Below are 27,510 nucleotides of genomic sequence, written 5' to 3'. Positions count from 1 at the left end.
TTGTGGTGTTGGCCAATCTATCAGGAATGAAATGGAATATCGCTACAATGTGAGGGATGGAAGTAGGACTGGAGTTTTTGGGGATTTCTGTTTTATCTTCTGTCCCTAAGTGGCATCAGGTATTAAGAAGATTCTCCAATGAGAAAAGTGTGGCTGAAATTAGGAGAGCAACTCCGTTTGTAATAGCCCACAAAAAATAAAATACCTAGGAATTAACTTAACCAAAGAAGTGAAAGACCTTTATGATGAAAACTTTAAAAACTTGAAAAAGGAAATCAAAACAGAACGTACAAAGTGGCAAAAACTCCCATGCTCCTGGATTGGAAAGATCAACATTGTGAAAATGGCAATACTTCCCAAGGCTATCTATAAATTCAATGCGATACCTATCAAAATTCCAACCTCATTCTTCAAGGAAATAGAAGAGGCAATCCAAAAATTCATATAGAAAAATAAAAGACCCGAATAGCAAAAACGATCTTCAACAGAAAGTACACTGCTGGAGGAATATCAATACCAAATTTCAAATTCTACTACAAAGCCATAGTAATCAAAACAGCTTGGTACTGGCACAAGAACAGACCTCAGTACCAATGGAATAGAATTGAAAACCCAGAAATGAACCTACAGACCTATAGCCATCTAATCTTCCATAAGGGAGCTAAAAAAATAGAATGGAAGAAAGACAACCTCTTCAGTAAATGGTGCTGGCAAAATTGGTTAACTACTTGTAGAAAACTAAAGCTAGATCCTTAAATATCACCCTGCACCAGAATCAACTCCAAATGGATCAAAGACCTCGAAGTCAAAGCTGACACTCTGAAATCATTACAAGATGGAATACGAGAAACCCTAGGTCTCCTTGGCACAGGCCGAAATTTTCTTAATAGAGACCCAGAAACACAACAAACCAAAGAAAGGTTGGACAAATGGGATTGCATGAAATTGCAGAGTTTTTTCATGGCAAAGGACATAGCTAGCAAGATCAATAGAAAGCCCACAGATTGGGAGAAAATCTTTACTAGCCATACAACGGACAAGGGTCTCATATCTAAAATATACCTGGAACTCAAAAAATTAAATCCTCCAACAACAAATCTTCAAAGAAACAACTTCCCAATAAATAAGTGGGCTAAAGACTTAAAGAGAAACTTCTCTGAAGAGGAAAGAAGGATGGCCACTAGACACATGAAGAAATGCTCAACCTCCCTACCCATAAAAGAAATGCAAATCAAAATAACATTGAGATACCACGTCACTCCAATTAGAATGGCTAAAATCAAGAACTCTAACAACAACAGATGCTGGAGTGGATGTGGACAGAAGGGAACCTTACTGCATTGTTGGTGGGAGTGTAAACTTGTTTATGCACTTTGGAAAGCAGTATGGAGGTCCCTCAAAAGACTCCACATAGAGCTACCCTATGACCCAGCAATCCCACTTTTGGGCATTTACCCAAATGTTCACAAACAAGACCACACTAAAGCTGCCAGCATGACTATGTTTATTGCAGCATTATTTACTATAGCTAAGATATGGAACCAACCAAGATGCCCCTCAGTAGATGAATGGATCAAGAAAATGTGGTATATATACACAATGGAATTCTATGCCTCCATCAGAAAGAATGACATTGCCCCATTTGTTAGGAAATGGAAAGGCTTGGAAAAAATTATATTAAGTGAAGTAAGCCAGGCCCAAAGAAACATAGGTCCCATGGTTTCCCTTATTTGCAATATCTATTATATGTCTGAGTCAAGCAGAAAAGGTCAGATAAGGTGATGTTAGGGAAATGAACCCTAAGATATGTATTCAAATGTTTTTTTTCTTTCATGCGATTGTTTCTAACACATTTATAAGATAATTTCTTTGTTGCTTTGTATGCCCCTCCCCCACAGTATAACCCCTGCTTTCACTGTATTTGATGTAGGTATAATTTGTGGAAGGGAAGGGGAAAAACAAATCGTTTAAATAGGGATACAGGTGGACCCATTGCAACAATGAGGTGTACAAGTCATTATGTCAAAAACGAACTTTATAACTTTGGTGGGGGGGGGAAGATTGGGGGGGGCGGCGGGAGGATGGGAAGGGATGGGAAGGGGAAACAAAGGAGGAGGCAACAGTGCTTGATAAGAAATGTACTCATTGTCTTGCCCATGTAATTGTCACCCTTCTGTACAGTATTTTCACAATAAAAAAAATAAAAAAGAAGATTCTCCAATAAGCACTTGTACTTTATTGTTTTTTTTCACTCTAGTTGTGGTTTTGCCAAGCTTCATTGATCGGTGAATTCATTCTATTATTTTCTTGTGTATATGTATTCTGGGTGTGATTTTTTTTTTCTGAGTCATTTGAAATTGACAGGAAAAGACGAAGTCAAAATCCAAAGATACATGCTGAAAAACCAATGATTTTCCATCAAAACAGCAATTTTTTTTAAACACTGGAGAATTTCCTTACTTTCTTAACAACAATGAAATTCTTTTGACTGTGTTATTGAAAGCCTGTTTTACCTGCTTGTTTCTCAAGGTGTAAATGAAAGGGCTCAGCATAGGAGCAATGGAGGTGTTGAGGACAGTCACACCCTTGTTGACAGCCATCGAATCCTTGGCTGAAGGCTTCACATAGATGAAGATGCAGCTGCCATAGGTGATGGAAATCACAATCATATGGGAAGAACAGGTGGAAAAGGCCTTTTTCTTTTGCTTGGCAGAAGGGAATTGTAGAATGGTCTTAATGATATACATATAAGATAGAACTACACACAATAGGGTCATGACAAAGGTTAAGACAGCACAGACTATAAGCATATGCTCTAAGAGCCATGTTTGTGAGCATGAGATCTTCAGGAGGGGGTATGAATCACAGATAAAATGGTTGATGACATTAGAGTCACAGAATTCCAGATGTAGGATAAGGCTAAATGGTGGGAATACGATCAACAAGCCAGCTGCCCAGCAACAAAGGACGAGTCTCCTACAGACCCTGCTGTTCATGATGGTCACATAATGCAGGGGTTTGCAGATGGCCACATAGCGGTCATAGGACATGGTGGCCAGGAGAAAGAATTCAGTTACAGCAAAAAGATCAGTAAAAAAAATTTCAGTGATGCAACTGTTATAGGTGATTATCTTGTCCCCTGTTGATAGGCTGTACAAGTATCTGGGAATACAAGCAGATGTGAATGAGATTTCTAAGAAGGAGAAATTTTGTAGGAAATAGTACATGGCAGTTTTGAGTTGTGGATCCACGGTGGTGAGAGAGATGATGGTGAGGTTTCCGGTGACACTCAGCATGTAGGTGAGACACAGAAAGATGAGGAGCACAGCCCTCAGTTGTGGGTCATCAGTCAGGCCCTGGAGAAGGAACGTTGTGATGGTTTGATTTCTCATCATCCACTCCTGACTGCTACTCAGTCTGAAAATCCAGATAACAGAGCAAAAACATGAAAGTAAAGTCATTTGCATTAAAACTTTGTACTCCACACATATTAATTACAGTAGCAGTTTAGTATTTACAATTAGTAGTTAACATTTCAAGGTAGAATAAAAAATTTAAGCATCCCTAATCATTTTCCAAAATTTAAATATAATACTCTATATCATGTTATAATAAACATTATATTATAACATATAACATTGTATGCATTTTATTATTATTTTATAACACATGAACACATTTAACCAATAATACATTTTATTACATATTATGCTGTATTTGTTATATATTTATTATGTAATATGTACATATTATATTTACATGTACAATATAGTATAGCTATATATTTTATATTATAAAATACATACAATTGTGTTTTTGAATTAGCATATGTTAATAATATGAAAATTTTCATGTGCATAGTGAATATTTAGCCCATTCATCCCCTTCATTTTATTCACATTTATTCTCTGTTTTTCCCATCTTTTTTCCAAGCATTTGGTGGGATTCATCATCACACTTTATGTTCATATGTGATGCACTTCAGTCCCCTTTTCCCTTCAATATCCCCATTTTTTTCCTCTCCTCATGGTGATCAACTCCTACTCACCTCTTATTTTTATTTCCATTTGCTCTTGCTTCAAAATATTATTCAGGTTTTTTTTTTTGTTTTGGGTTTCTCTTCTTGTGGTGTTAGGGACTGGCCCCAAGTACTTGTGCATGCTAAGTGCTGTACCACTGAAGACATATTCAGCTCCTCAATTTCTTTTTTCTCAAACAAAACAATACTATTTTTTTCTTTTGTGTGTGTCCTGGGACTTGAACTCAGGGTCTGAGCAGTGTTCCTGAGCTTTTTATTTTAATATATATTTTTATTGGAAAGATGCTGTATAAAGGGGTTACATTTCCTATGAGTACATTTCTTATCCAGCATTATTACTTCCTTCTTTGTTTTTCCCCTACCATCCCTTCCCTCTTCCTGAGCTTTTGTGCATTAGCACTCTCTACTTGACCCACAGCTATACTTCCTGTTTATTGGAGATAAGAATCTCAGTGACTTTTCTTCCAGGACTGGCTTTGAATTATGATATTCAGAACTCAGCTTCTATAGTTGCTAGATTATAGGTGTGAGCCATCTGTGCCTAGCTTGACTGCCAATGTTTTTGTGATATGAGGTGTTCTTTGTAAGACAGAGGCTGAATCCTCACTCTCAATCTTATTTTTCTTTAGCTTATTTGTGTTTCCCTTGGTATTTGTCATTCATAAAATGCAAATATATTACAGGTAGTGAGGTTCATTTAACGAACTCTTTATCTGTTGATTACATGTTGAAGTCTAGATTAGTGCTGGTGGCTAAAGCCTACAATCCTAGAATTTCAGGAGGTTGTAATCTTAAGATGATAGTTCAAAGACAGACAGGGGAAGCAAGTCTCTCAGATTCTTATTTCCAATTAACCAGCAAAAATCTGGAAGGGGTCTGGGCTCAAACCAAACTTCCTTTTCTGGTTCATTGGGTTTAAGAGCCTCATAGACTTCCTGTTTGGTCTGGCTTTGAGCAAAGATCCTTAGATCATGGCCTCCTGAGTAGTTAGCTTTGCAGTTGGAGCGATTGCTGCCCAGTATTGGTGTTTGAGTTGTACTTGGTAAGAAGGCACCACCTCAAAGGAAACACCACTTGACTCATGACTATCAGCACTTTTTTGTGTTAGTTTTTCTCTCCTCCATGAGGTCTTGTATTTTTTCCTGGGTGCTATGTTTTCTATATAGCTTGGAATAGAAGCATTCACCATTACAAGGATCTATGTGTTCAGAAGGGCTCTGGCTATGTTTCTGCCCTTCATCTTAAAATATAATCCTCTTGATCTCTACCTTCTGAAAATGTGAGATAAGAGATGGGAGCCATCATGTCTATCTAGAACGGACATTTTAAATTATGCAATATTGATACAATTCTCTCACAACTTATCTTATTGCTGCATACATGTTTTACCTCTCATCTTTTCAATTTGTAATATCTAGACTTACTTTCTTGCTGATGTTTTGTGTTGATAGCTGTTTGAATTTCTTTCTCTTTCTTTCTTTCTTTCTTTCTTTTTATTTTTCTTTCTTTCTTTCCTCCTCCCTCCCTTCTTTCTTTCCTTCCTTCCTTCCTTCCTTCCTTCCTTCCTTCCTTCCTTCCTTCCTTCCTTCCTTCCTTCCTTCCTTCCTTCCTTTCTTTATTTTTCTTTTCTTTTTGTCTTTGGGCTTGAGTTCTGGGCCTGGTAGCTTTCTCTGAGCTCTTAAGCTCAAGGCAAGCACTCTGCCATATGAGCCACAGTGCCACTTCCAGTTTTTCTGATGATAAGAGATAAGAGTCTGGTGGTTGGAGGTAAGCGTCTCATGGAGTTTCCTGCCTGGTCTGGCTTTGAACTGTGATCCTCATCTCTCAGCTTCCTAAGTAGCTAGGATTACAAGTGTGAGCCACTGGCACCTTGCCTCATTTATTTCTTAACATATGCACTTGCTTTGAAGTGTTTTCTTGAACTCCAAATGTGATTTCCAAATTCCCAAACATCCTCATAATGTCAATCATATAACCATATGTGTAAGTGTAAACACCCTAAGTGTAAATCAGAAACTTTTACTCATCATACTGTATTTTGTTTCTCCCATGTGTTCTTTACAAACGAATACTTTGTAATTGAATAACAGGTAGTTTGTGCTAGATGTGGAAATAAGCACTTTATGTCAATTATGTGTCTGCAGAAATATGCCCTCCAATGTTCTGTGCTTCTGTCTTTTACTCCTGCGCTTCAGTTTCTAATTCCACTAGAAATATACAGTTTTGGCTATTGGTTTATAATTTTTAACTTCCTGACGTTTCACTTCACTCAAATTATGTTACTTTTGAACAACTTCTAACTCACTTTTTGCTTAATATAGTTGCATTAATACCTATATACTATCCAACAGAACAACAGCCTAAAATACCATGCAGTTGTAACTCCCCTGTACGGTATTCTCACAATAAAAAAACAGTCTAAAATAATATTTGAATTAATATTATCTTAGCAATTATTTCTCTAAATTGTAACAATCCAGAAATATCTATTTATTCAAGCTTATTTATTCAGGTTTCAATTAATGTAACAAATGAGAATTTATTATACTTACAGTTCTGGCAGTTAATTGTATCTTTTTATTAGTGGTTTATACTTATTCTTATAGAAAAAAATTTTAAAATGAATACTATGTTGAAACCTAACACAATATGACTTCCAGTAACCTAGACATATACCCTTTGCTTGAGACTTCTCTCCATAGTTGATTATGTCGTTTCTCTCCATCCATGAAGAGCCGTCATCTATCAGATGAGCAAATAACTTTGGTTTTCTTTCTATCATTGAAAAGTGGGTCCACAGAACTTAGAGTACCTTTGGCATAACATTATGATTTCTCTTGCTTACAGGGAATATTCGCTAATTTTAATTTTTATGTTTATATTGTTTGCCAAATCTGTGACCAAGTTGATAAACAAAGGAGTCCATGGTAACTCACATTGGAAAACCACTTAATGAACTAGGGGAAAAGCCCAATCTGACTTAGCAGCTATGGGAATACAGCCTGTAGAGACAGGAGAAAGCACTAGAAGCATTGCAAACAGATTGTTAGGAAAACATTAATAAACTAATGAAAACAAATCTAGTCTACTTTTTTTTCATTCATTCTGTCTTATGACAGCTTATTTATCTATGTCTCCTTTCTTGATTTATCAGATTGTTTAGCAGTGAATAAATTCCATGTTAATATTTTGTCTTTTTTAATATATATTTTTGTTGTAAAGATACTGTACAGAGGGGTTATAGTTACATGAACAAGGTAATGAGACCATCTCCTATCAAGCATTGTTATCTCCTTCTTTGTTTTTCCCCTACCATCCTTTTCCTCCCCTCCATCTCTCCATCCTCCCTGCCACCCCTGGCAAAGTTGTAAAGTTCATTTTCAACTTAGTGTCTTGTACATTTCATTGTTACAATGGGTTATCCTGTATCCTTATTTTAGCATTTTGTTATTTCCCTTCCCTTCCCCAAATTAGAAAAATGTATATACAAGATATAGGACACTGGAATCAAATACAGTAAGGACAGACACACCCTTGTTGATTGCCATCGAATCCTTGGCTGAAGACTTCACATAGATGAAGATGCAGCTGCCATAGCTGATGGAAATCACAATCATGTGGGATGAGCAGGTGGAAAAGGCCTTTTTCCTTTGCTTGGCAGAAGGAAATTGTAGAATGGTCTTAATGATATACTTGTAAGATAGAACTACACATAATAGGGTTATGATAAAAGTTAATACTGCACTATGACTATCTGCTCTATGACCCATGTTTCTGAGTATGAGATCTTCAGGAAGGAGTATGCATCACAGAAAAAAATGAACAAAAAAGAACAGTTACAGCAAAAAGATCCATAAAAAAGTTGAATGGCACAATTGTTATATGTGATTTTGTTGTACCTGTTGATAGGCCGTACAAGTATCTGGGCATATAAGCAGACATGAAGGAGACTTCTAAGAAGTAGAAATTTTGTAGGAAATAGTACATGGCAGTTTTGAGTTGTGGATCCATGACGATGAGAGAGATGATTGAGAGGTTTCCAGTCACACTCGGTATGTAGGTGAGACATAGAAAGATGAAAACTACAACCTTCAGTTGTGGGTCATCAGTCAGGCCCTGGAGGGAGAAAGTTGTGATCTGATCATGTGATTTCTCATCATGGACTCCTGACTTCTACTCAGTCTGCACTGAAAATTCACATATTAGTGTGTAGTGATAATTACCAGAGCAAAATAACTGAATATACTATCACATGCATTAAAATATTGTATTTATGCATATTATCAAGTATAGTAGCTGTTTAGGTTTATTTCAACTTTGTTGCCTCTATTTTACATATTAATAAAATATTTTTGTGTATTTTTTGATGGTCCTGGGGCTTGAACTCAGGGCCTGAGCTCTGTCCCTGAGCTTCCTTGTGCTCTAAGCTAACGCTCTACCACTTGAGCCACAGTGTCACTTCTGGCTTTTTCTGAGTAATTATTGGTGGTAAGAGTCTCATAGATATTCTTCCCAGCGCTCCCTTCAAACCATGATCCTCAGATCTCAGCCTCATGAGTAGTTAGGCCTACAGGTATGAGCCACCACCACTTTGCTTCCTTTTCTTAAGATATATATAGACTGGGAAGGTGGCTCAGTGGTATGCCTTGCATGCCTGAGGCCCTGGGTTCAATTCCTCAGTACAACATAAGCAAAAAGAAAAAAGCCGGAAGTGGCGCTGTGGCTCAAGTGGTAGAGCGCTAGCCTTGAGCTGAGGAGCTGAGGGACAGCGCCCAAGTCAGAGTCCAGGCCCCACGACTGGACCCCCCCCAAAAAAAGGTTATACAATATGTCAATAGTGTACATATGATTAAGACAGGGTCTAAGAAGTGTCCAGTGAGTTTTACTGCTGAAGTTTTTACCCCTTGTGCCTCCGTTTCTATGTCTCTTATTATACTCCAAAAGGCATATAAACAAAGAAACAAGAAAAAAGGAAGAGAAAACAACAGTGGCAATACCAAAGAAACCTCTTGTTTAAATTTCATTGAGGTCATTTTGGTAAATATTATTTTGTATGAGCAGACACATAGGTGTTGAGCCTTTATGTTCCTCTCCTAAGAGCATCCTCCTTTGATCACATTATGTGTGAATGCCTACAGTCCTGTATGATTTATCATGTCCTTGTATGTTTTAGATCTAGTCTCCACATATGAGAAAAATTATTTGCCATTTGTCTCTCTGAGCTTGCCTTACCTCACTTAACATGATTTGTTCTAGGTCCACTCATTTCCCTTCAAATGACATGATATCATTCTTTTTAAAGGTTATGTTAAATTACATATGTATAGGTACCATATTTTTTGGATCCACTTATCTATTGTAGGGCATTTGGGTTCTTTCTATACTTGGCTATTGTGAATATTGCAGCAATGAACACAGATGTGCAAGTATCTTTATGATATTCTGTGGTGTTCTGGGTAGATGCCGAGGAGTGTTATGTCTGGGTTTTAGGGAACATCCATATTTATTTTTTGAGGAACCTTCATTCCACCATTGACAGTGGTTGTGCTAGTTTACATTCCTACAAAGAGTGCAATAAGGTTCCTTTTCCCCCACATCCCTGACCATATTTCTTGTTATTCAATTCATGATTTCATTCAATCTGTCTTGGGTGAGATGGAATCTCACTAAAATGTGAGGGATGAAACCAGAGATTTATGGGTTTTCGGTTCGATTCTCAGTGCCAGAAGTAGGTTCTGTTATTAAAAATATTCTTCAATAAGTGTAATTACTGAAATCAAAATACATGTTGAGTTTATACATGTTTTGTTTCACTTTATTTGTGGTTTTGCCAAGGATTATCGATAGGCAAGGCCATCCTGTTATTTCCTTGAGTATGTGTATTGTGTATTTTTGTTTGTTTGTTTTCTGAGTCATCTTGGAATTGCTAGGAAAGGATGTCGTCAAAATCCAAAGATAAATGCAGAGAAACTAATGATCTTTACATCAAAACTTTATCTAAAGTTATTATTTTACATTGGTGAATTTCCTTAGTTCTTTAACAACAATGAAATTCTTTTGACTGTGTTACTGAAGGCCTGTTTCACCTGCTTGTTTCTCAAGGTGTAAATGAAGGGGTTCAGCATAGGAGCAATGGAGGTGGTAAGGACAACCACACCCTTGTTGACAGCCATTGAATCCTTGGCTGAAGGCTTCACATAGATGAAGATGCAGCTGCCATAGGTGATGGAAATCACAATCATGTGGGAAGAACAGGTGGAAAAGGCCTTTTTCCTTTGCTTGGCAGAAGGGAATTGTAGAATGGTCTTAATGATGTACATGTAAGATAGAACTACACATAATAGGGTCATGACAAAGGTTAGCACTGCACTGACTATGACTATCTGCTCTAAGAGCCATGTTTGTGAGCATGAGATCTTCAGGAGGGGATATGCATCACAGAAAAAATGGTCAATGACATTAGAGTCACAGAATTCCAAGCTTAGGCCCAGGGTAAATGGCGGGAGTATGATCAACAAGCCAGCCACCCAGCAACAAAGAACAAGTCTCCTACAGACCCTGCTGTTCATGATGCTCACATAATGCAGGGGTTTGCAGATGGCCACATAGCGGTCATAGGACATGGTGGCCAGCAGAAAGAATTCAGTTACACCAAATAGATCTGTAAAAAATATTTCAGTGATGCAACTGTTATAGGTGATTGTGTTGTCTCCTGTTGATAGGTTGTACAGGTATCTGGGCATACAAGCAGATGTGAATGAGACTTCTAAGAAGGAGAGATTTTGTAGGAAATAGTACATGGCAGTTTTCAGTTGTGGATCCACAATGGTGAGAGAGATGATGGTGAGGTTTCCGGTGACACTCAGCATGTAGGTGAGACACAGAAAGATGAGGAGCACAGCCTTCAGTTGTGGGTCATCAGTCAGGCCCAGGAGGAGGAACGTTGTGACGGTGTGATTTCTCATCATCCACTCCTGACTGCTACTCAGTCTGCATTGAAAATTCAGATATTTTGGTAGAATAGTAATTAATAGAGCAAGAAACCTATGAAAATATCATCACATGAAGTAAAACATTCTATTACACTTATTAATTATAGTAGTAGTTTAAGGTTTATAATTCATAGTTATCATTGCAAGGTAGAATTAAAAATTCAAGTATCTATATCATATTCCACAGTTTAAATACATAATGCTACATATTATGGATGTTATAACACATTACATATTAATTATACTATTATTTTGTAACATACTAACACACATATATTATATAATAATACAATACATAATATTACATATTATACTATGTGTTATATATTTACTACATAATATGTATGTATTACATATATAGATAATATAATATACATATATATTTTATTTTGTACAGTACATGTAATTGTGTTTTTTGTTCATTTTTTATTGTAAAAATACTGTACAGAAGGGTTACAGTTACATGAGCAAGGTAATGAGTACATTTCCTATCAAGCATTGTTTCCCCCTCCTTTGTTTTTCCCTTACCATCCCTTACCCCCTTCCCCAACTCCTCCCTCCCCACCTCCTCTACTCCTCCCTCCCACCATCCTCCCCCCCACACCTGAAGTTGTAAGGTTCATTTTCAACATAGTGTCTTGTACATCTCATTGTTATAATGGGTCAACTTGAATCCTTGTTTCAGCATTTTGCTTTGAACTAACATGTGTTTATGAAATTAAAATATATGTGAATTTTTAAACATTTCACTTCCTCTACTTTATTCCCATTTTTTCCTCTTTTTTCAAGGAATTTGGTGGGATTCATCAGGCTGGTGTTATGTCATGTGCAATGCCCTTCAGTCCCCTTTGCTCCTCAGAATCCCCCTGTTTTCCTCTTTCTGGTGATCACTTCCTAGATAGTCACTTCTTTTATTTATTTCCCATTACTATGGCTTCAAAATCTTATTTAATTTCTTGGTTCTGGGTTTTTCTTTTCTGTGGTGGTAGAGAGTGAATCCAAGTTCTTGTGCATGTTAAGTGGCTGTACCACTGAAGACACATTTCGCTCCTCAATTTGTTTTTTCCTAAACAAAACTGACTGCTAGTTTTTTCTTTTGTGTGGGTCCTGGGGATTGAACTCAGGGCCTGAGCATTGTCTCTGATCATTTTTGCTTAAAACTAGCACTGTGCACTTGAGCCACAGCTCTACTTTCAATGTTTTGATGGTTAATTGGAGATGAGTCTCAATGACTTTCCTGATTGGGGCTGGCTTTGTACTGTGATCCTCAGAGCCCAACTTCTTGAGTTGTTAGATTGTAGGTTTGAAACATCTGTGCCTGACTTGACTGCTAATGTTTTTGTTATTTGAAGTGTTCTTTGTAACAAAGAGGCTGAATGCTTAACAACTGAATTTGGGATTTTCTTTACCTGTATATCTTTTGCATGAAATTTTACCATTCATAAAATTCAAGTATAGTGTTCTTGATTATAGCCATTCTAAACTTGTTCAACCACTTTGGAAAGTAGTATGGAGGTTCCTAAAAGACTCCACATAGAGCTCCCCTATGACCCAGCAATCTCACTTTTGGGCATTTACCCAAACAATCACAAACAAGGCCATACTAAATCTACCATCACAACTATGTTTATTGCAGCCTTATTTACCATAGCTAAGATATGGAACCAACCCAGATGCCCTTCAGTAGATGAATGGATCAAGAAAATGTGGTACATATACACAATGGAATTCTATGCCTCCATCAGAAAGAATGACATTGCCCCATTTGTTAGGAAATGGAAAGACTTTTTAAAAATTATATTAAGTGAAGTAAGCTAGGCCCAAAGAAACATAGGTCTCATGGTTTCCCTTATTTGCAATAACTAGTATATGTCTGAGACAGGCTGAAAAGGTCAGATAACTTGATGCTAAGCTAAATGAATCCCAAGATAAGGATCTCTGCCTTCTGAACATGTGAGATTAGAGACTAGAGCCATCCTGTCTGTCTAGAATAAGCACTTTAAACTATGCAATATTAATACAATTCTCTCACAACTTACCTTTCTGATGCACATGTTTTACCTGTCATCTTTCCAATTTGTAATATCCAGACAGTTATTTCCTTGCTAATGTCTCTTGTATTGATAACTGAATACATTTACTTCTTACCTTATGCACTTTCTTTGAGTAGTATTTTCTTGAACTCCAAATATGATTTCAAATCTCCTCATAATATCAATCATATAACCAAATGCACCCTAAATATAAGTCAGAAATGAAACTGTATTTTGTTTCTCTCATGCGTTCTTTACAAAGTAGTGTACTGTAGTTAGAAAACCTGTGGTTTCATTGAAACAATAAGATGTACAAGTCGTTATGTTGAAAATGAACTTTACAACTTTGGTCGGGGGGGGGGGGAGAGGGGAGGGAAAGATGGGGTGGGGGGGCGGAGAGAGGATGGGAAGGTATGGGAAGGGGAAACAAAGGAGGAGGCTACAATGCTTGATAAGAAATATACTCATTATCTTGCCCACGTAATTGTAACCCCTCTGTACAGTATTTCCACAATAAAAAAATAAAAAATAAAATACAAACTAAAAAAACCTGTAGTTTATGCTAACTGCAGAAATAAGTACTTTATGTCAATTTTGTATCTGTAGAAATATTCCCTCCAAGGCTCTGTGCTTCTACCTTCTACTCCAGTGCCTCAGTTGCTAATTCCACTAGAAATACACATACTTTGCCATTGGTTTCTAATTTTTGGCTTCCTGAAGTTTCACAGCACTCAAATTATGCTACTTTTGAATGACTTCTTACTCATTTTTTGCTGAATATAATTGCATCAATGACTTTATACTATCCAACATAAAAGTACTCTAAGCTGGTGTTTGAATTAATATCATCTTCAGATGATATTTCTAAATTATTTAGAAATATCTATTTATTCAAAAGACAAGTCCCCCAAAATGTAACAAATGAAGGAATTTATATTAATTGTAACCTTCTATTAGAGGTTTACAATTATTCTTGAAGCTATAATTTGAAAATAAATATTATGTTGAGTACTAACATGATAGGATTACTAGTAGTTTAGGAATACACTCTTTGCTTGAGATTTCTCTCTCTTTGGCTTTCTTTCTATCATTGAAAAGTGGATCCTCAGAGCTCTTAGAAATAGTAGGTGTTATGATTCCTTTTGCTTAATAGGAAGATTTTCAAATTATATTTTATATTTATATTTATATTATAATTATATTTATATTTTTTGCCAAATCTTTAACCGAGTTAAAAAACAAAGGAATCCATTGTAACTCACGTTGAACAAAACCACTAAATGAACTTGGCGAAAATCCAATCTGCCTTAGTAGCTGTGGGAACACGGCCTGTAGAGACAGGAGAAAGCACCAAGAGCATTGCAAACAGATTCTTAGGAAAACATTAAGAACCTAATGACAAACAAATCTAGTCCACTTCTCTTCATTCATTCCTGTGTTGAAAGACAGCAAAAGTCTCTAGGTATACTTTCCTGTTTATCAGTTTGTTTAATAGTGAATAAATTCCATGTTAATATTTCAAAACTACCATTTGGTTATACTTTCATTATGTTTTACTCATCAGACCAACTATAAAACCTGTTCAGTCATACTTAATAATTAATTGCAGCATACATTCCTAAGTTTAGAAACTAAGCATTCTATAAGAGGTCTGAAACACATTTTTTCATGTATTCACATTTTTGATATTTAAGGTTTAATACCCCCAAATCCCTCAGACTCTTAGTAGTCTATATGATTTGAAATCCATCCTTTTGGATTTCAATTTTTGACATATCATTTCTCCCAGAACAGAATTAAAGCAGGATCTATTTTATGAGAATATCATGTGTTAAATAAATTTATCTTATAAGTATTATGAAGTTTGAAGTTCATTTAACACACATATATTCTTATTGACATCATTTTTACTCAGCAATCCCTAACTGTATAAATTTTGATGTATGCATGTGGTGTAGAATGGTTAAAGCAACCAGATCATTTTTCTTTCTTCATTTTGGATGAAGGATTTGAATTTACTGTCTTAGCTGTTTTGTAATGTGTGAGATTGTCTATGAGTACATTCAACTTACTGTTCAGTAGATGTCAAAACTTATTTCTCTTGTCCAACTGAAACTCTGTATCCACTGACCAAGAACAGCAGAAAGAATATTATTGTTTGCCTCTGGCTGTGGAGAAATGTAGAAGGCAATAAATGATGAGTAATTGCTATAAGGACAAGATTTAGCCTATTTATGTTTTCCTTGAAGTTTTGTCATTCATAAAGTTCAAGTACATCGCACATAGCTTGAGTTTCACTTTATAAACTCTATTGGTGAATATGTTGAGATTTAGACGAGTGCAGGTGGCTAACACCTGAAATCCTTTCAATTCAGGAGGTTGCCATCTTTTTTTAAATTTAAATTTTATTGTAAAGGTGATCTACAGAGGGGGCCACAGTTACATAACTAAGATAATGAGTGCATTTCTTTTTGAACACTTCCTCCACCCCCTTCCTTTCATCCAAGTTGTAAAGTTTATTTCCAACATAATATCTAGTGAGTATCCTTGTTGACTTGATTCTCCCTTTATCCCACTGCTTCTGTGCTTCCCCTTTCCTTCCCCAAATCATATAAATTTAAATCCAAGACAAAGCATACAGAAATTAAAAACAGTGACAACAGGGGATATACCAAAAGAAATGAAAGAAAGAGAAAAAAGAAATAACTTCAAGCCATACAATAGAAAAACCTCTTGTTTCCATTTTTTGGAGTTCACTTTGATAAGCATCATTTTATGTGGTCATATGCACATAGCTATTGGGCTCCTATGATCCTCTCCTAGGAATATCCTTTTTCTTAGGCTGATATTTAATTGATTGATCATGTCCAATTGTAATGATTTCTTTTGCTGTCCATTTACTTGTAATTTTTAGGCACATTCTAATTATTAGAAATTAGAGAAACCATGCAACCTATGTTTCTTTGGGTCTGTCTTACTTTGCTTAATATAATTTTTTCCAAGTCTTTCTATTTCCTTACAAATGGGACAATGTCACTTTTTTTCTGATGGAAGCATAGAATTCCATTGTGTATATATACTACATTTTCCCGATCCATTCATCTACTGGGGGGCATCTGGGTTGATTTCATATCTTGGCTAGGGTAAACAATGCTGCAATGAACATGGTTGTGAGTGTGGCATTAGTATAACCTGGTTTGTGATCAACTGGATAGATACCCAGGAGTGGGATTGTTTGGTTTTTTGATGAACATGAGGTTTTATCTTAAGGATGGGAGTTTAAAGCCAGCCTGAACAGGGAGGTCTGTAAGATTATTATCTCCAGTTAACCACCAAAAGTGGAGCTGTGCCTCAAATGGTAGAGCATCAACCTTGACCAAAAAAGTTCAGGGACAATGTTCAGACCCTGAGTTTAAGCCCCAAGAGTGGCACACATACACGCACACACACACACACACACACACACACACACACACACACACACACACACACACACACGAGTTGTTGAGGTCTAGTCAATAAATTATAAAAATTTGTTTTCTTTATAATGTTTTTCTTTAGTATCCCTTTAGTTTTCCCCTCATCATTTTAATCTTAAAATTGCAGTTCTACTTTTTTCCTGTTTTGGTACTGAAGGAATTGAATATTGTGAGGACAATACAATTTATGGTATAGGATGTTAGTTTTGGCATAAAGCATACTCCTGACAAAACCCACTACATTTGATTTTAGTTTTCTGCTTGTTTAAGTTTGGTACCTACTTTAAAGTGCTGTAATTCATTTCCCTAAGCCCCAAATACTACATTTAATCCCTTTTTAATGTATTAAACTTAAACATGCTTAAGCAGACATTGAATAACATTTCCACAAGTACAGATTGATTTCACTTTGTTATTTCTCATGATCTCATTTTGTTTATGTTGTTACTGTTTCACTATTTTATAATGGAAGGAAAATTATCCTTCATACCTCGATTATGCTAAAAAGTTAGTGAACATATAAGATGCTTACAATAGTACCTGGCTGAAAGTGGATAAGAAACTATTAACTATTAACTATTTCTATTGTCTTGGTCTACAAGGATTTTCATTTTGTTGGTTAATGTATATTTGATCTTCACTGAGATTGTGTGTTTTACCTATGATTTTAAAGTGAAAATGATGAAAATTTATCTTTCTATAACTTTTTCGCTCAAGGTTGGTACTCTACCGCTTGAATCAAACCTATACTTGCAGCAATTTGCTGGCTAATTGGAGTTAAGAGTGTCATGGACTTCCTGTTTGGTTTAGCTTTGAACCCAGATAATCAGATCTTGGCCTCCTGAATAGCTAAGTTTACAGGTGTGAGCCACTGGTCCTCAGGTTTGTTTTGGTGGTAGAGGTGCTGTACTTGGTAAGCAGGTACCACGTCAAATGATAGACCACTTGACCCATGACCTCAACACTTTGTTTTGTTGGTCATGGGTCTTGAACTCAGGGCTTGGATGTTATCCCTGAGCTATTTTGCTCAAGGCTAGAGCTCTCCTACTTTGAACTACAGTGTAACTTCCAGTTTTCTGGTAGTTAATCGGAGAGGCAAGTCTCACAGACTTTCCTGCTCAGGCTGTCTTTGAACTGTGATGCTAGATCTCAGCCTCCTGAATAGCTAGGATTATAGGTGTGAACCAGCACCTGGCTTGTCAGCAGTTTTTTTGTTTCAGTTTTTTCTTCTTTACCTCCATGGAGTTTGTATTTTTTCCTGGGTGTTATGTTTCCTAGCTTGGAATGGAGGCATTCACCAATATATCAGTTTATTTGTTGAGATGGACTTGGTCTAATTTTCTGCCCTTCACCTTAAGCTACAATTTTCTTGATTTCAGCCTTCTGAACATCTGTGATTACAGGTGTGAGTCATCATGTCTGTGTAGAATGGGTATTTTAAAATACACAACAGGGATATAATTCTCTCACAACTTACCTTATTGCTGCATACATGATTGACCTGTCACCAATTTGTAATTTCAAGATACTTATTTTCTTGTTGATGACTCTTGTGTTGATAGCAGTTTGAATTTATTTATCTCTTAACATATGCACTTGCTCTTGGTAGCATTTTCTGGAACTCCAAATATGATTTCCAGTTTCCCAAATGTCCACATAATGGCAATCATACAATCAAATGTACCCTAAGCATAAGTCAAAAACTTTTGCTCATCACACTATTTTGTTTCTCCCATGTGTTCTTTACAAACTATTTGGTGTACTTAGATAACCTGTAGTTCATGCTAAAGAAATAAACACTTTATATCAATTATGTGTTTGCAGAAATATTTTCTCCAATACTCTGTGTTTCCACCTTCCACTCCTGTGCTTCAGCCTCTAATTCCACTAGACATACATGTATATGGCCATCAGTTGCTAGTTTTTAATTTCTTGAAGTTTCACAGCACTCAAATTACGCTACTTTTGAATGACTTCTTACTCATTTTTTGCTTAATATAGTTGTATCAATACCTATTTACTATTCAGCATAAAATAGTCTAAAAATAGTGTTTGAATTAATATCATCTTAAGAATTCCTTTCCTAAATTCTAACAATCTGGGAAGATCTATTTTTTTTAAGACTTATTTATTCAGGTCTAAAAAATGTAATAAATGATAGAATTTATTATACTTACATTTCGGTCAGTTAACTGTATCTTTCTTTTAGTGGATTACAAATATTCTTAAAGAAAAAGTTTAAATTGAATATTATGTTGAACATTAACATAATAGGAATTCAGGTACCCTAGTAATTCATCTTGTGCTTAAGATTTCTCTCTTGAATTGATTGCATTAGCTTTCTCTCCATCCTTTTAGAGCCAGCATGAATCAGGCCAGGAAACAGCTTTGGTTTTCTTTCTATCATTGAGAAGTGAGTCCACAGAGCTGTGCTACCTTTGGAATAATGTGTGTTGTGATTTCTTTGCTTAGCGAGAAGATTCTCTAATTTCCGTGTTTATATTATTTTCCAAATCTGTAACCAAGTTAATAAAAAAGGAATCCATGGTAACTCATGCTGAAAAATCTCTGATGAACTTGGGGAAAAATCCAATCTGCCTCAGTAGTCATGGGAACATAGCCCATAGAGACAGGAGAAAGCACCAGGAAAATTGTAAACAGTTGTTAAGAAAACATTAAGTATGTAATGAAAACAAAATTAGTCCACTTTCTTGCCATCCAGAGTGGTTGTACTAGTTTACATTCCCACCAGCAGTGCACTAAGGTTCCTTTTACCCATATCACTGCCAACATTTGTTGTTGTTTGATTTTACAATATTGGCTAATCTAACTGGGGTAAGATGGAATCTCACTAAAATATGAGGGATGCAAGTTACTTGAGCTGATTTAAAACTTTGGCAAAGTAGCAAGGTCTAAAAATTAACGCATAAAACGTGTAGCTTTTCTATATGCCAACAATGAGAAGAACAAGACAAATAAATACAGGAGCTCCATTTATAATAGCCTCAAAAATACCTAGGAATTATCTTATCGAAAGATTGAAGGACATCTATGATGAAAAATCTGAAAAAGGAAATTAAAGCAGAGTGTAGGAAGTGGAAAAACCTCCCATGTTTATGAATTAGAAGGATTAACATAATCACAATGGAAAAACTGCCCACAGCTATCTACAAATTCATTGAAATACCCATCAAAGTCCCAACAACATTCTTTAACAATATAGAAGAAGAAACCACCAAATTCATATGGAATACTAGCAGACCCTGAATAGCAAAAACAATCCTTACCAGGAAGAACAGTGCTGGAGGAATATCAATATGAAGCTTCAAACTGTATTACAAAGCTGTACTAATAAAAATAGATTGGTATTGGGACAAGTATAGGACCAATGGAATAGAATAGAAGACCCAGAAATGAACCCACAGAACCAAACCACCCAATATTTAATAAGGGAGCAAAAAACACAAGATAGAAAAAGACAGATTCAAATTAGGAATCCATGGAACATTCCTCAATACAATAAAGGCTGTATATGACAAACCTACAGCCAGCATTATACTCAATGGTGAAAAACTAAAGCCATTTCCTCTTAACTCAGGAACAAGACAAGGATGCCCACTCTCTCCACTTCTCTTCAATCTAGTATTAGAATGCCTAGCTACAGCAATAAGACAAGATGCAGACATAAAGGGGATCCAAATAGGGAAAGAAGAAATAAAACTCTCCCTCTTTGCAGATGACATGATCTTGTATTTAAAGAATCCCATAGACTCCACTCCCAAATTACTCAAGCTGATTCAAAACTTTGGCAAAGTAGCAGGTTATAAAATCACCTCCCCAAAATCAATGGCTTTTCTGTATGCCAACAATGAGAAAAGTGTGGCTGAAATTAGGAAAGCAACTCCATTTGTAATAGCCCCACAAAAAATAAAATACCTAGGAATTAACTTAACTAAAGAAGTGAAGGACCTCTACGATGAAAACTTTAAAATCTTGAAAAAGGAAAACAACACAGAACTTAAAAAATGGCAAAACCTCCCATGCTCCTGGATTGGCAAGATTAACATCGTGAAAATGGCAATACTTCCCAAGGCTATCTACAAATTCAACGCGATACCTATCAAAATTCCACCCTCATTCTTCAAGGAAATAGAAGAGGCAATCCAAAAATTCATATGGAACAATAAAAGACCCCGAATAGCAAAAACGCTCCTCAACGGAAAGAACACTGCTGGAGGAATATCAATACCAAATTTCAAACTCTACTATAAAGCCATAGTAATCAAAACAGCTTGGTATTGGCATAAGAACAGACCTCAGGACCAATGGAATAGAATTGAAAACCCAGAAATGAACCTACAGATCTATAGCCATCTAATCTTCGATAAGGAAGCTAAAACAATAGAATGGAAGAAAGACAGCCTCTTCAGTAAATGGTGCTGGCAAAATTGGTTAACTACATGTAGAAAACTAAAGCTAGATCCTTATATATCACCCTGCACCAGAATCAACTCCAAATGGTTCAAAGACCTTGAACTCAAAGCAGACACTCTGAAAACATTACAGGATGGAATAGGAGAAACCCTAGGTCTCCTTGGCTCAGGCCGAAATTTTCTGAATAGAGACCCGGAAACACAACAAATCAAAGAAAGGTTGGACAAATGGGATTGCATAAGGTTGCAGAGCTTCTGCAGGGCAAATGACATAGCTAGCAAGATCAATAGAAAGCCCACCGATTGGGAGAAGATCTTTACTAGCCATACAACGGACAAGGGTCTCATATCTAAAATATACTTGGAACTCAAAAAATTAAACCACCCAACAACAAATCCTCAAAGAAACAACTGCCCAATAAATAAGTGGGCAAAAGACTTAAAGAGAAGCTTCTCTGAAGAAGAAAGAAGGATGGCCAATAGACACATGAAGAAATGTTCAACATCCCTAGCCATAAAAGAAATGCAAATCAAAACAACATTGAGATATCACCTCACCCCAGTTAGAACGGCAAAAATCAAGAACTCTAACAACAACAGATACTGGAGGGGATGTGGACAGAAAGGAACCTTACTTCATTGTTGGTGGGAATGTAAACTTGTTCAACCACTTTGGAAAGCAGTATGGAGGTTCCTCAAAAGACTTCACATAGATCTCCCCTATGATCCAGCAATCCCACTTTTGGGCATTTACCCAAATGTTTACAAACAAGACCACACTAAAGCTACCAGCACAACAATGTTTATTGCAGCATTATTTACCATAGCTAAGATATGGAGCAACCCAGATGCCCCTCAGTAGATGAATGGATCAAGAAAATGTGGTATATATACGCAATGGAATTCTATGCCTCCATCAGAAAGAATGACATTTCCCCATTTGTTAGGAAATGGAAAGGTTTGGAAAAAGTTATATTAAGTGAAGTAAGCCAGGCCCAAAGAAACATAGGTCCCATGGTTTCCCTTATTTGCAATATCTAGTATAGGTATGAGTCAAGCAGAAAAGGTCAGATAATGTGATGTTAGGAAAATGAACCCTTAAATATGTATTTTAATGTTTTCGTTTCTTTCATGCATGTGTTTCTAATGCATTTATAAGATTATTTCTTTGTTGCTTTGTATGTCCCTCCCCCACAGTGTAACCCCCACTTTCACTATATTTGATGTCAGTATAACATGTGGAGGAGATGGGGACAAACAAGTCGTTTAAGGATTCAGGTGGACCTGTTGCAACAATGAGAAGTACAAAATGTCATGTCAAAACCAGCTTTACAATGTCGGTGTGTGGGGGGGAGGGGGGTATGATTGGGTAGGGGGGAGTGGGGAGGCTGGGAAGGGAGGTGAAGGGTAAACAAAGGAGGAGGCTGCAATGCTTGGTAAGAAATGTATGCATTATCCTGCCCATGTAATTTTAACCCCTCTGTACAGTATGTTCTCAAATAAAATAAAATAAATAAATTAAAAAAAAAAGAAAAAGACAGATTCTCCAACAAATAGTGTTGGCAGAATTGGCTATACACATTCAGAAAGCTGAAGTTAGATCCTTATATATCACCCTGCATAAGAATCAATTCCAAATGGATCAAAGACCTCATTGTAAGATCAGAGACCCTGAAAATATTACAGGAAGGGATAGGGGAAACATTAAAGCTCCTTGGCACAGGTTAAAACTTCAAAAGATCCAGAATCACAACAAATCAAAGAAAGATTGGATAAATGGGATTGCATCAAACAGATGAGTTTCTTCATGGCAAAGGACATAGCTTACAGGACAAATAGAAAGCTCAAGAATGGGAGAAGGTCTTTAGTAGAAATGCATCCGACAAGGGTCTCATGTGTAAAATATACTCAGAGCTCAGAAAATTAAACCTCCCCAAAACAAATACTCAAAGAAACAACAATCCAATTAATAAATGGTCTAAAGACTTAAAAAGAGACTTCGCTTAGGAAGAAATAAGAATGGCCAATAGAAACATGAAGAGATGTTCAACATCTCTGGCCATAAAAGAAATGCAAATCCAAACAACATTGAGATTCCATTTCACTCCAGTTAGAATGACCATTATCAAGAAAACTACCAATAATAAATTTGGTAGGGATGTAGCCAAAAGGGAATGCTAAGGAACACTGTTGGTGAGAATGTAAACTTGTTCAACCACTCTGAAAAGCAGTATGGAGGTTTCTCAAAAGACTAGACAAAGAGCCTCCCTATGACCCAGCATCTCACTCCTGGTCATCTATCCAGTTGACCACAAACCATGCTACACTAAAGCCATCAGCAAAACCATGTTCATTGCAGCATTGTTTATCATAGTCAAGATATGGAATTGACCCAGATGCCCCTCAGCAGAGGACTGAATCAAGAAAATGTGGTGTATATACACAATGGAATTTTATGTTTCCATAAGAATGAATGACATTGACCGATTTGTAAGGAAATGGAAAGACTTGGAAAAAAATTATATTGAGAAAAGTAAACTAGATCCAAAGAAACATAGGCTACATGGTGTTCCTCATTTGTAATAATTAGAATGTGCCTATAAATGTATAAGTAAACCCAATGGATAGCAAAAGACAAATCATTACACTTAGACATGACTAATGAAACATTTGTCTAAATATTAACACAGTGACACTAAAGAAGGACATTTTTAGGAGAGGATCACAAGGGATCAATAGTTATGTGTATATTATCTTATAAATGATGTTTAGCAAAATGAACTCCAAGAAATGGAAGCAATATTTTTTATTGTACTGTTTCCACTTCTTTTTTTTCTTTTCCTTTCCTTTTTCTTTGGTTTATTCCCTTCTATAACTGTTTTTGATTTCTGAAGCTTTTGTCTTGTATATAAGTTTATCTGATTTAGGGAGGAGAAAGGGAAGCACAGAAACAGTGGGACAAAAGGTGAATCAATTCAGGAGTGAAACATAGTAGACTATATTGGAAGTGAACTCTGCAACTTGTTGGGGGAGGGAAGTTGGGAGGGGAAAAATTGGGAGACAATGAAGGTGAAGGTGACACTATCAAAAGGAAATGTGCTAATTACCTGACTTATGTAAGTGTAAACTTTTCTCTACATCACCTTTACAACAAAATTAAAACAAATAAAATGTCAGGGATGGAAGAAGCACCAGAGTTTTATGGGTTTCGTATTCTGTCCTCAATGCCTGAAGTAGGGTCTAGTATTAAGAATATTTTCCTATAAGCATAATTACCCAAATCAAAATACATGATGTATTTATTGATTTTGTTTCATGTTATTAGTGATTTTTGCCAGGTCTCCTTGATATGTACAGTCATTCTGTTGTTTCTTTGTGTTTTGTGTTTTCTTTTAGAGTCACTTTGAAATTACTAAGAAAAGCCTAAGGTACAAATTCAGAGATACATGCAAGGAAGCCATGCTCTTTGATCAAAACTTACCTAAAGTTTTGTTTTACATTGGTTAAGTTCCTTGCTTCCTTAAAAACAGTGAAATTCTTTTGAGTGTGTTATTGAAGGCCTGTTTTACCTGCTTGTTTCTCAAGGTGTAAATGAAGGGGTTTAGCATAGGAGCAATGGAGGTGGTAAGGATGGACACACCCTTGTTGATTGCCATGGAATCCTGGGCTGAAGGCTTCACATAGATGAAGATGCAGCTGCCATAGGTGATGGAAATCACGATCATGTGGGAAGAACAGGTGGAAAAAGCCTTTTTTCTTTGCTTGGCAGAAGGGAACTGTAGAATGGTCTTAATGATGTACATGTAAGATAGAACTACACATAATAGGGTCATGACAAAAGTTAACACAGCACAAACTATGACCATCTGCTCTATGAGCCATGTTTCTGAGCATGAGATTTTCAGGAGAGGGTATACATCACAGAAAAAATGGTTAATAACTTTGGAGTCACAGAATTCCAGCTTTAGGTCCAGGGTAAATGGTGGGAGTATGATCAACAAGCCAACTGCCCAGCAACAAAGGACTAGTCTCCTACAGACCCTGCTGTTCATGATGGTCACATAATGCAGGGGTTTGCAGATGGCCACATAGCGGTCATAGGACATGGTGGCCAGCAGAAAGAATTCTGTTACAGCAAAAAGATCAATAAAAAAAATTTCAGTGATGCAACTGTTATAGGTGATTGTGTTGTCCCCTGTCGATAGGCTGTACAAGTATCTGGGAATACAAGCAGATGTGAATGAGATTTCTAAGAAGGAGAAATTTTGTAGGAAATAGTACATGGCAGTTTTCAGTTGTGGATCCACGATGGTGAGAGAGATGATCATGAGGTTTCCAATTATGCTCAATATGTAGGTGAGACACAGAAAGATGAAAACAACAACCATTAGTTGTGGGTCATCAGTCAGCCCCAGGAGGAGGAACGTTGTGACGGTGTGATTTCTCATCATCCACTCCTGACTTCTACTCAGTCTGCACTGAAAATCCAGATATGTGGGTGGAATGGTAATTAACTGAGCAAGAAAACTTATGGAAATAATGTCACATGCATTTAAATATTCCATTTACGCATGTTATTAATTAGACCAGTAGGTTAGGCTGAATAATTCATAGTTGTCATTTCAAGAGAGAATTAGAAATTCAAGTATCCATATCATTCTAAAATTCAAATATACAATATTATAGTATGTTAAAATAACTATTGCAACATATATTACAACATTTTACATATACATTATAGTATTATTTTGTGACTCAATAATATATATAGTATATCATAACATAAAATAGCATATTTATATAATATTATACTATGTGTTTTATATTATATATGTACATCATATAAAATGGACATATAAAATATATAGCATACATATATATTTTATATTGTATAATATATAAAATTTTGTTTTTCAATTAGCATGTGTTGATAATTGGGAAATGTAAGTGTACACAGTGCATTTTCAACATAGTCATCTCCTCTACCATATTCCCACTTCTTCCCTTTATTCCCATCTCTTTTTCAAGTATTTGGTGGTATTCATAAGGCTGATTTTATGTTTGTATGCAATACCCTTCAGTCCCCTTTGCCCCTCAGAATCCCCATTTTTTTCCCTTCCTCCCTGTTATCATCTCTTACATTGTTACCTCTCACTGTTATTTCCAATTAGTATTACTCCAAAATCTTATTTAATTTCTTGTTTCTGGGTTTCTATTTCTTGTAGTGCTAGATATTGATCCCAAGTTCTTGTGCATGATAAGTGTTGTACCATTGAAAACATGTTTTGCTCCTCAGTTTATTTTTTCTCAAACAAAACTGACTGCTAGGTTTTTCTTTTGTGCAGGTCATGGGCTTGAACTCATGGCCTGGATATTGTCCCTGAGCTTCATTTTTTAAGGTTAGCACTCTCCAGTGGAGTCACAGCTCTACTTTCAGTTTTTGGTGGTTAATTGGTGATAAGAATCGTATGGACTTTCCTACCTGTACTGGCTTTGAACTGTGATCCTCAGAACTTAGCTTCCTGAGTTGCTAGATTATAGGTTTGAGCCATCTGTGCCTGGTTTTGACTGCTAATACTTTGTTTTTTTTTTTAATATATTTTTTAATTGTAAAGATACTGTACAGAGGGGTTTACAGTTACATGAGCAAGGTAATGAGTCCATTTCTTTCTTTCTTTTCTTTTTCTTTTTTGTCAGTCCCGGGGCATGAACTCAGGGCCTGGCCTCTGTTCCTCAGCTTCTTTTGCTCAAGGCTTGGCATTCTACCATTTGAGCCACAGTGCCACTTCCGGCGTTTTCTGTGTATGTGGTACAGAGGAATTGAACCCAGGGCGTCATGCATGCTAGGCAAGCAATTCTACCACTGAGCCACCTTCCCAGCCATGAGTCCATTTCGAATTGAGCATTGTTACACCCTCCTTTATATTTCTCCTACCATTCCTTTCCTCCCCACCTCCCCAACTTCTCCCTCCCCTCTCCACCTGCCCTCAAAGTTGTAAAGTTTGTTTTCAACATATTGTCTTGTACATCTCATTGTTACAATGGGTTATCCTGTATCCTTATTTCATCATTTTGTTATTTCCCATCCCCTCCTCAAATTAGAAAAATGTATATACAAGATGTAGGGCACCAGAATCAAATACAGTGACAACAGGGGTTGTACCATGGGGGAAGAACATAGAAAAGAAACAAAAATATCACATAGTACATTATAAGAGCTCCCCTATGACTCAGCAATCCCACTTTTAAGCATTTACCCAAACAATCACAAACAAGGCCATACTGAAGCTACAAGTACAACTATGTTTATTGCAACATTATTTACCATAGCTAAGATATGGAACCAACCCAGATGCCCCTCAGTAGATGAATGGATCAAGAAAATGTGGTATATATAAACAATGGAATTCTATGCCTCAATCAGAAAGAATGACATTGCCCCATTTGTTAGGAAATGGAAAGACTTGGAAAAAATTATATTAAGTGAAGTAAGCCAGACTCAAAGAAACATAGGTCCCATGGTTTCCCCTTATC

At 36.4% G+C, this 27,510-nt stretch overlaps 3 protein-coding genes across 3 annotated transcripts; all 3 read right to left on the bottom strand.

The window, feature by feature from the left end:
• Positions 1 to 2,456: 2,456 nt before the first annotated feature.
• LOC138837486 (olfactory receptor 6C2-like) lies at positions 2,457 to 3,395 on the bottom strand. The gene has a single exon (XM_070036362.1). The coding sequence runs from the start codon at positions 3,393 to 3,395 to the stop codon at positions 2,457 to 2,459; it is 939 nt and encodes a 312-aa protein (XP_069892463.1).
• A 6,673-nt stretch (positions 3,396 to 10,068) lies between these two features.
• On the bottom strand, positions 10,069 to 11,004 carry LOC138837482 (olfactory receptor 6C2-like). The gene has a single exon (XM_070036348.1). The coding sequence runs from the start codon at positions 11,002 to 11,004 to the stop codon at positions 10,069 to 10,071; it is 936 nt and encodes a 311-aa protein (XP_069892449.1).
• A 13,475-nt stretch (positions 11,005 to 24,479) lies between these two features.
• Positions 24,480 to 25,424, bottom strand: LOC138838311 (olfactory receptor 6C2-like). Its single transcript, XM_070037656.1, has one exon. It carries the CDS (start codon positions 25,422 to 25,424, stop codon positions 24,480 to 24,482), a length of 945 nt encoding a protein of 314 aa, XP_069893757.1.
• Positions 25,425 to 27,510: the final 2,086 nt, after the last annotated feature.

Source organism: Dipodomys merriami, unplaced genomic scaffold (assembly GCF_024711535.1).
Source record: "Dipodomys merriami isolate MVZ:Mamm:240054 unplaced genomic scaffold, mDipMer1.0.p SCAF_10, whole genome shotgun sequence".
Taxonomy (NCBI): Eukaryota; Metazoa; Chordata; class Mammalia; order Rodentia; family Heteromyidae; genus Dipodomys; species Dipodomys merriami.
The sequence above is the reverse complement of the archived record's forward strand: the minus strand, read 5'-3'. Positions and strand labels throughout refer to the sequence as shown.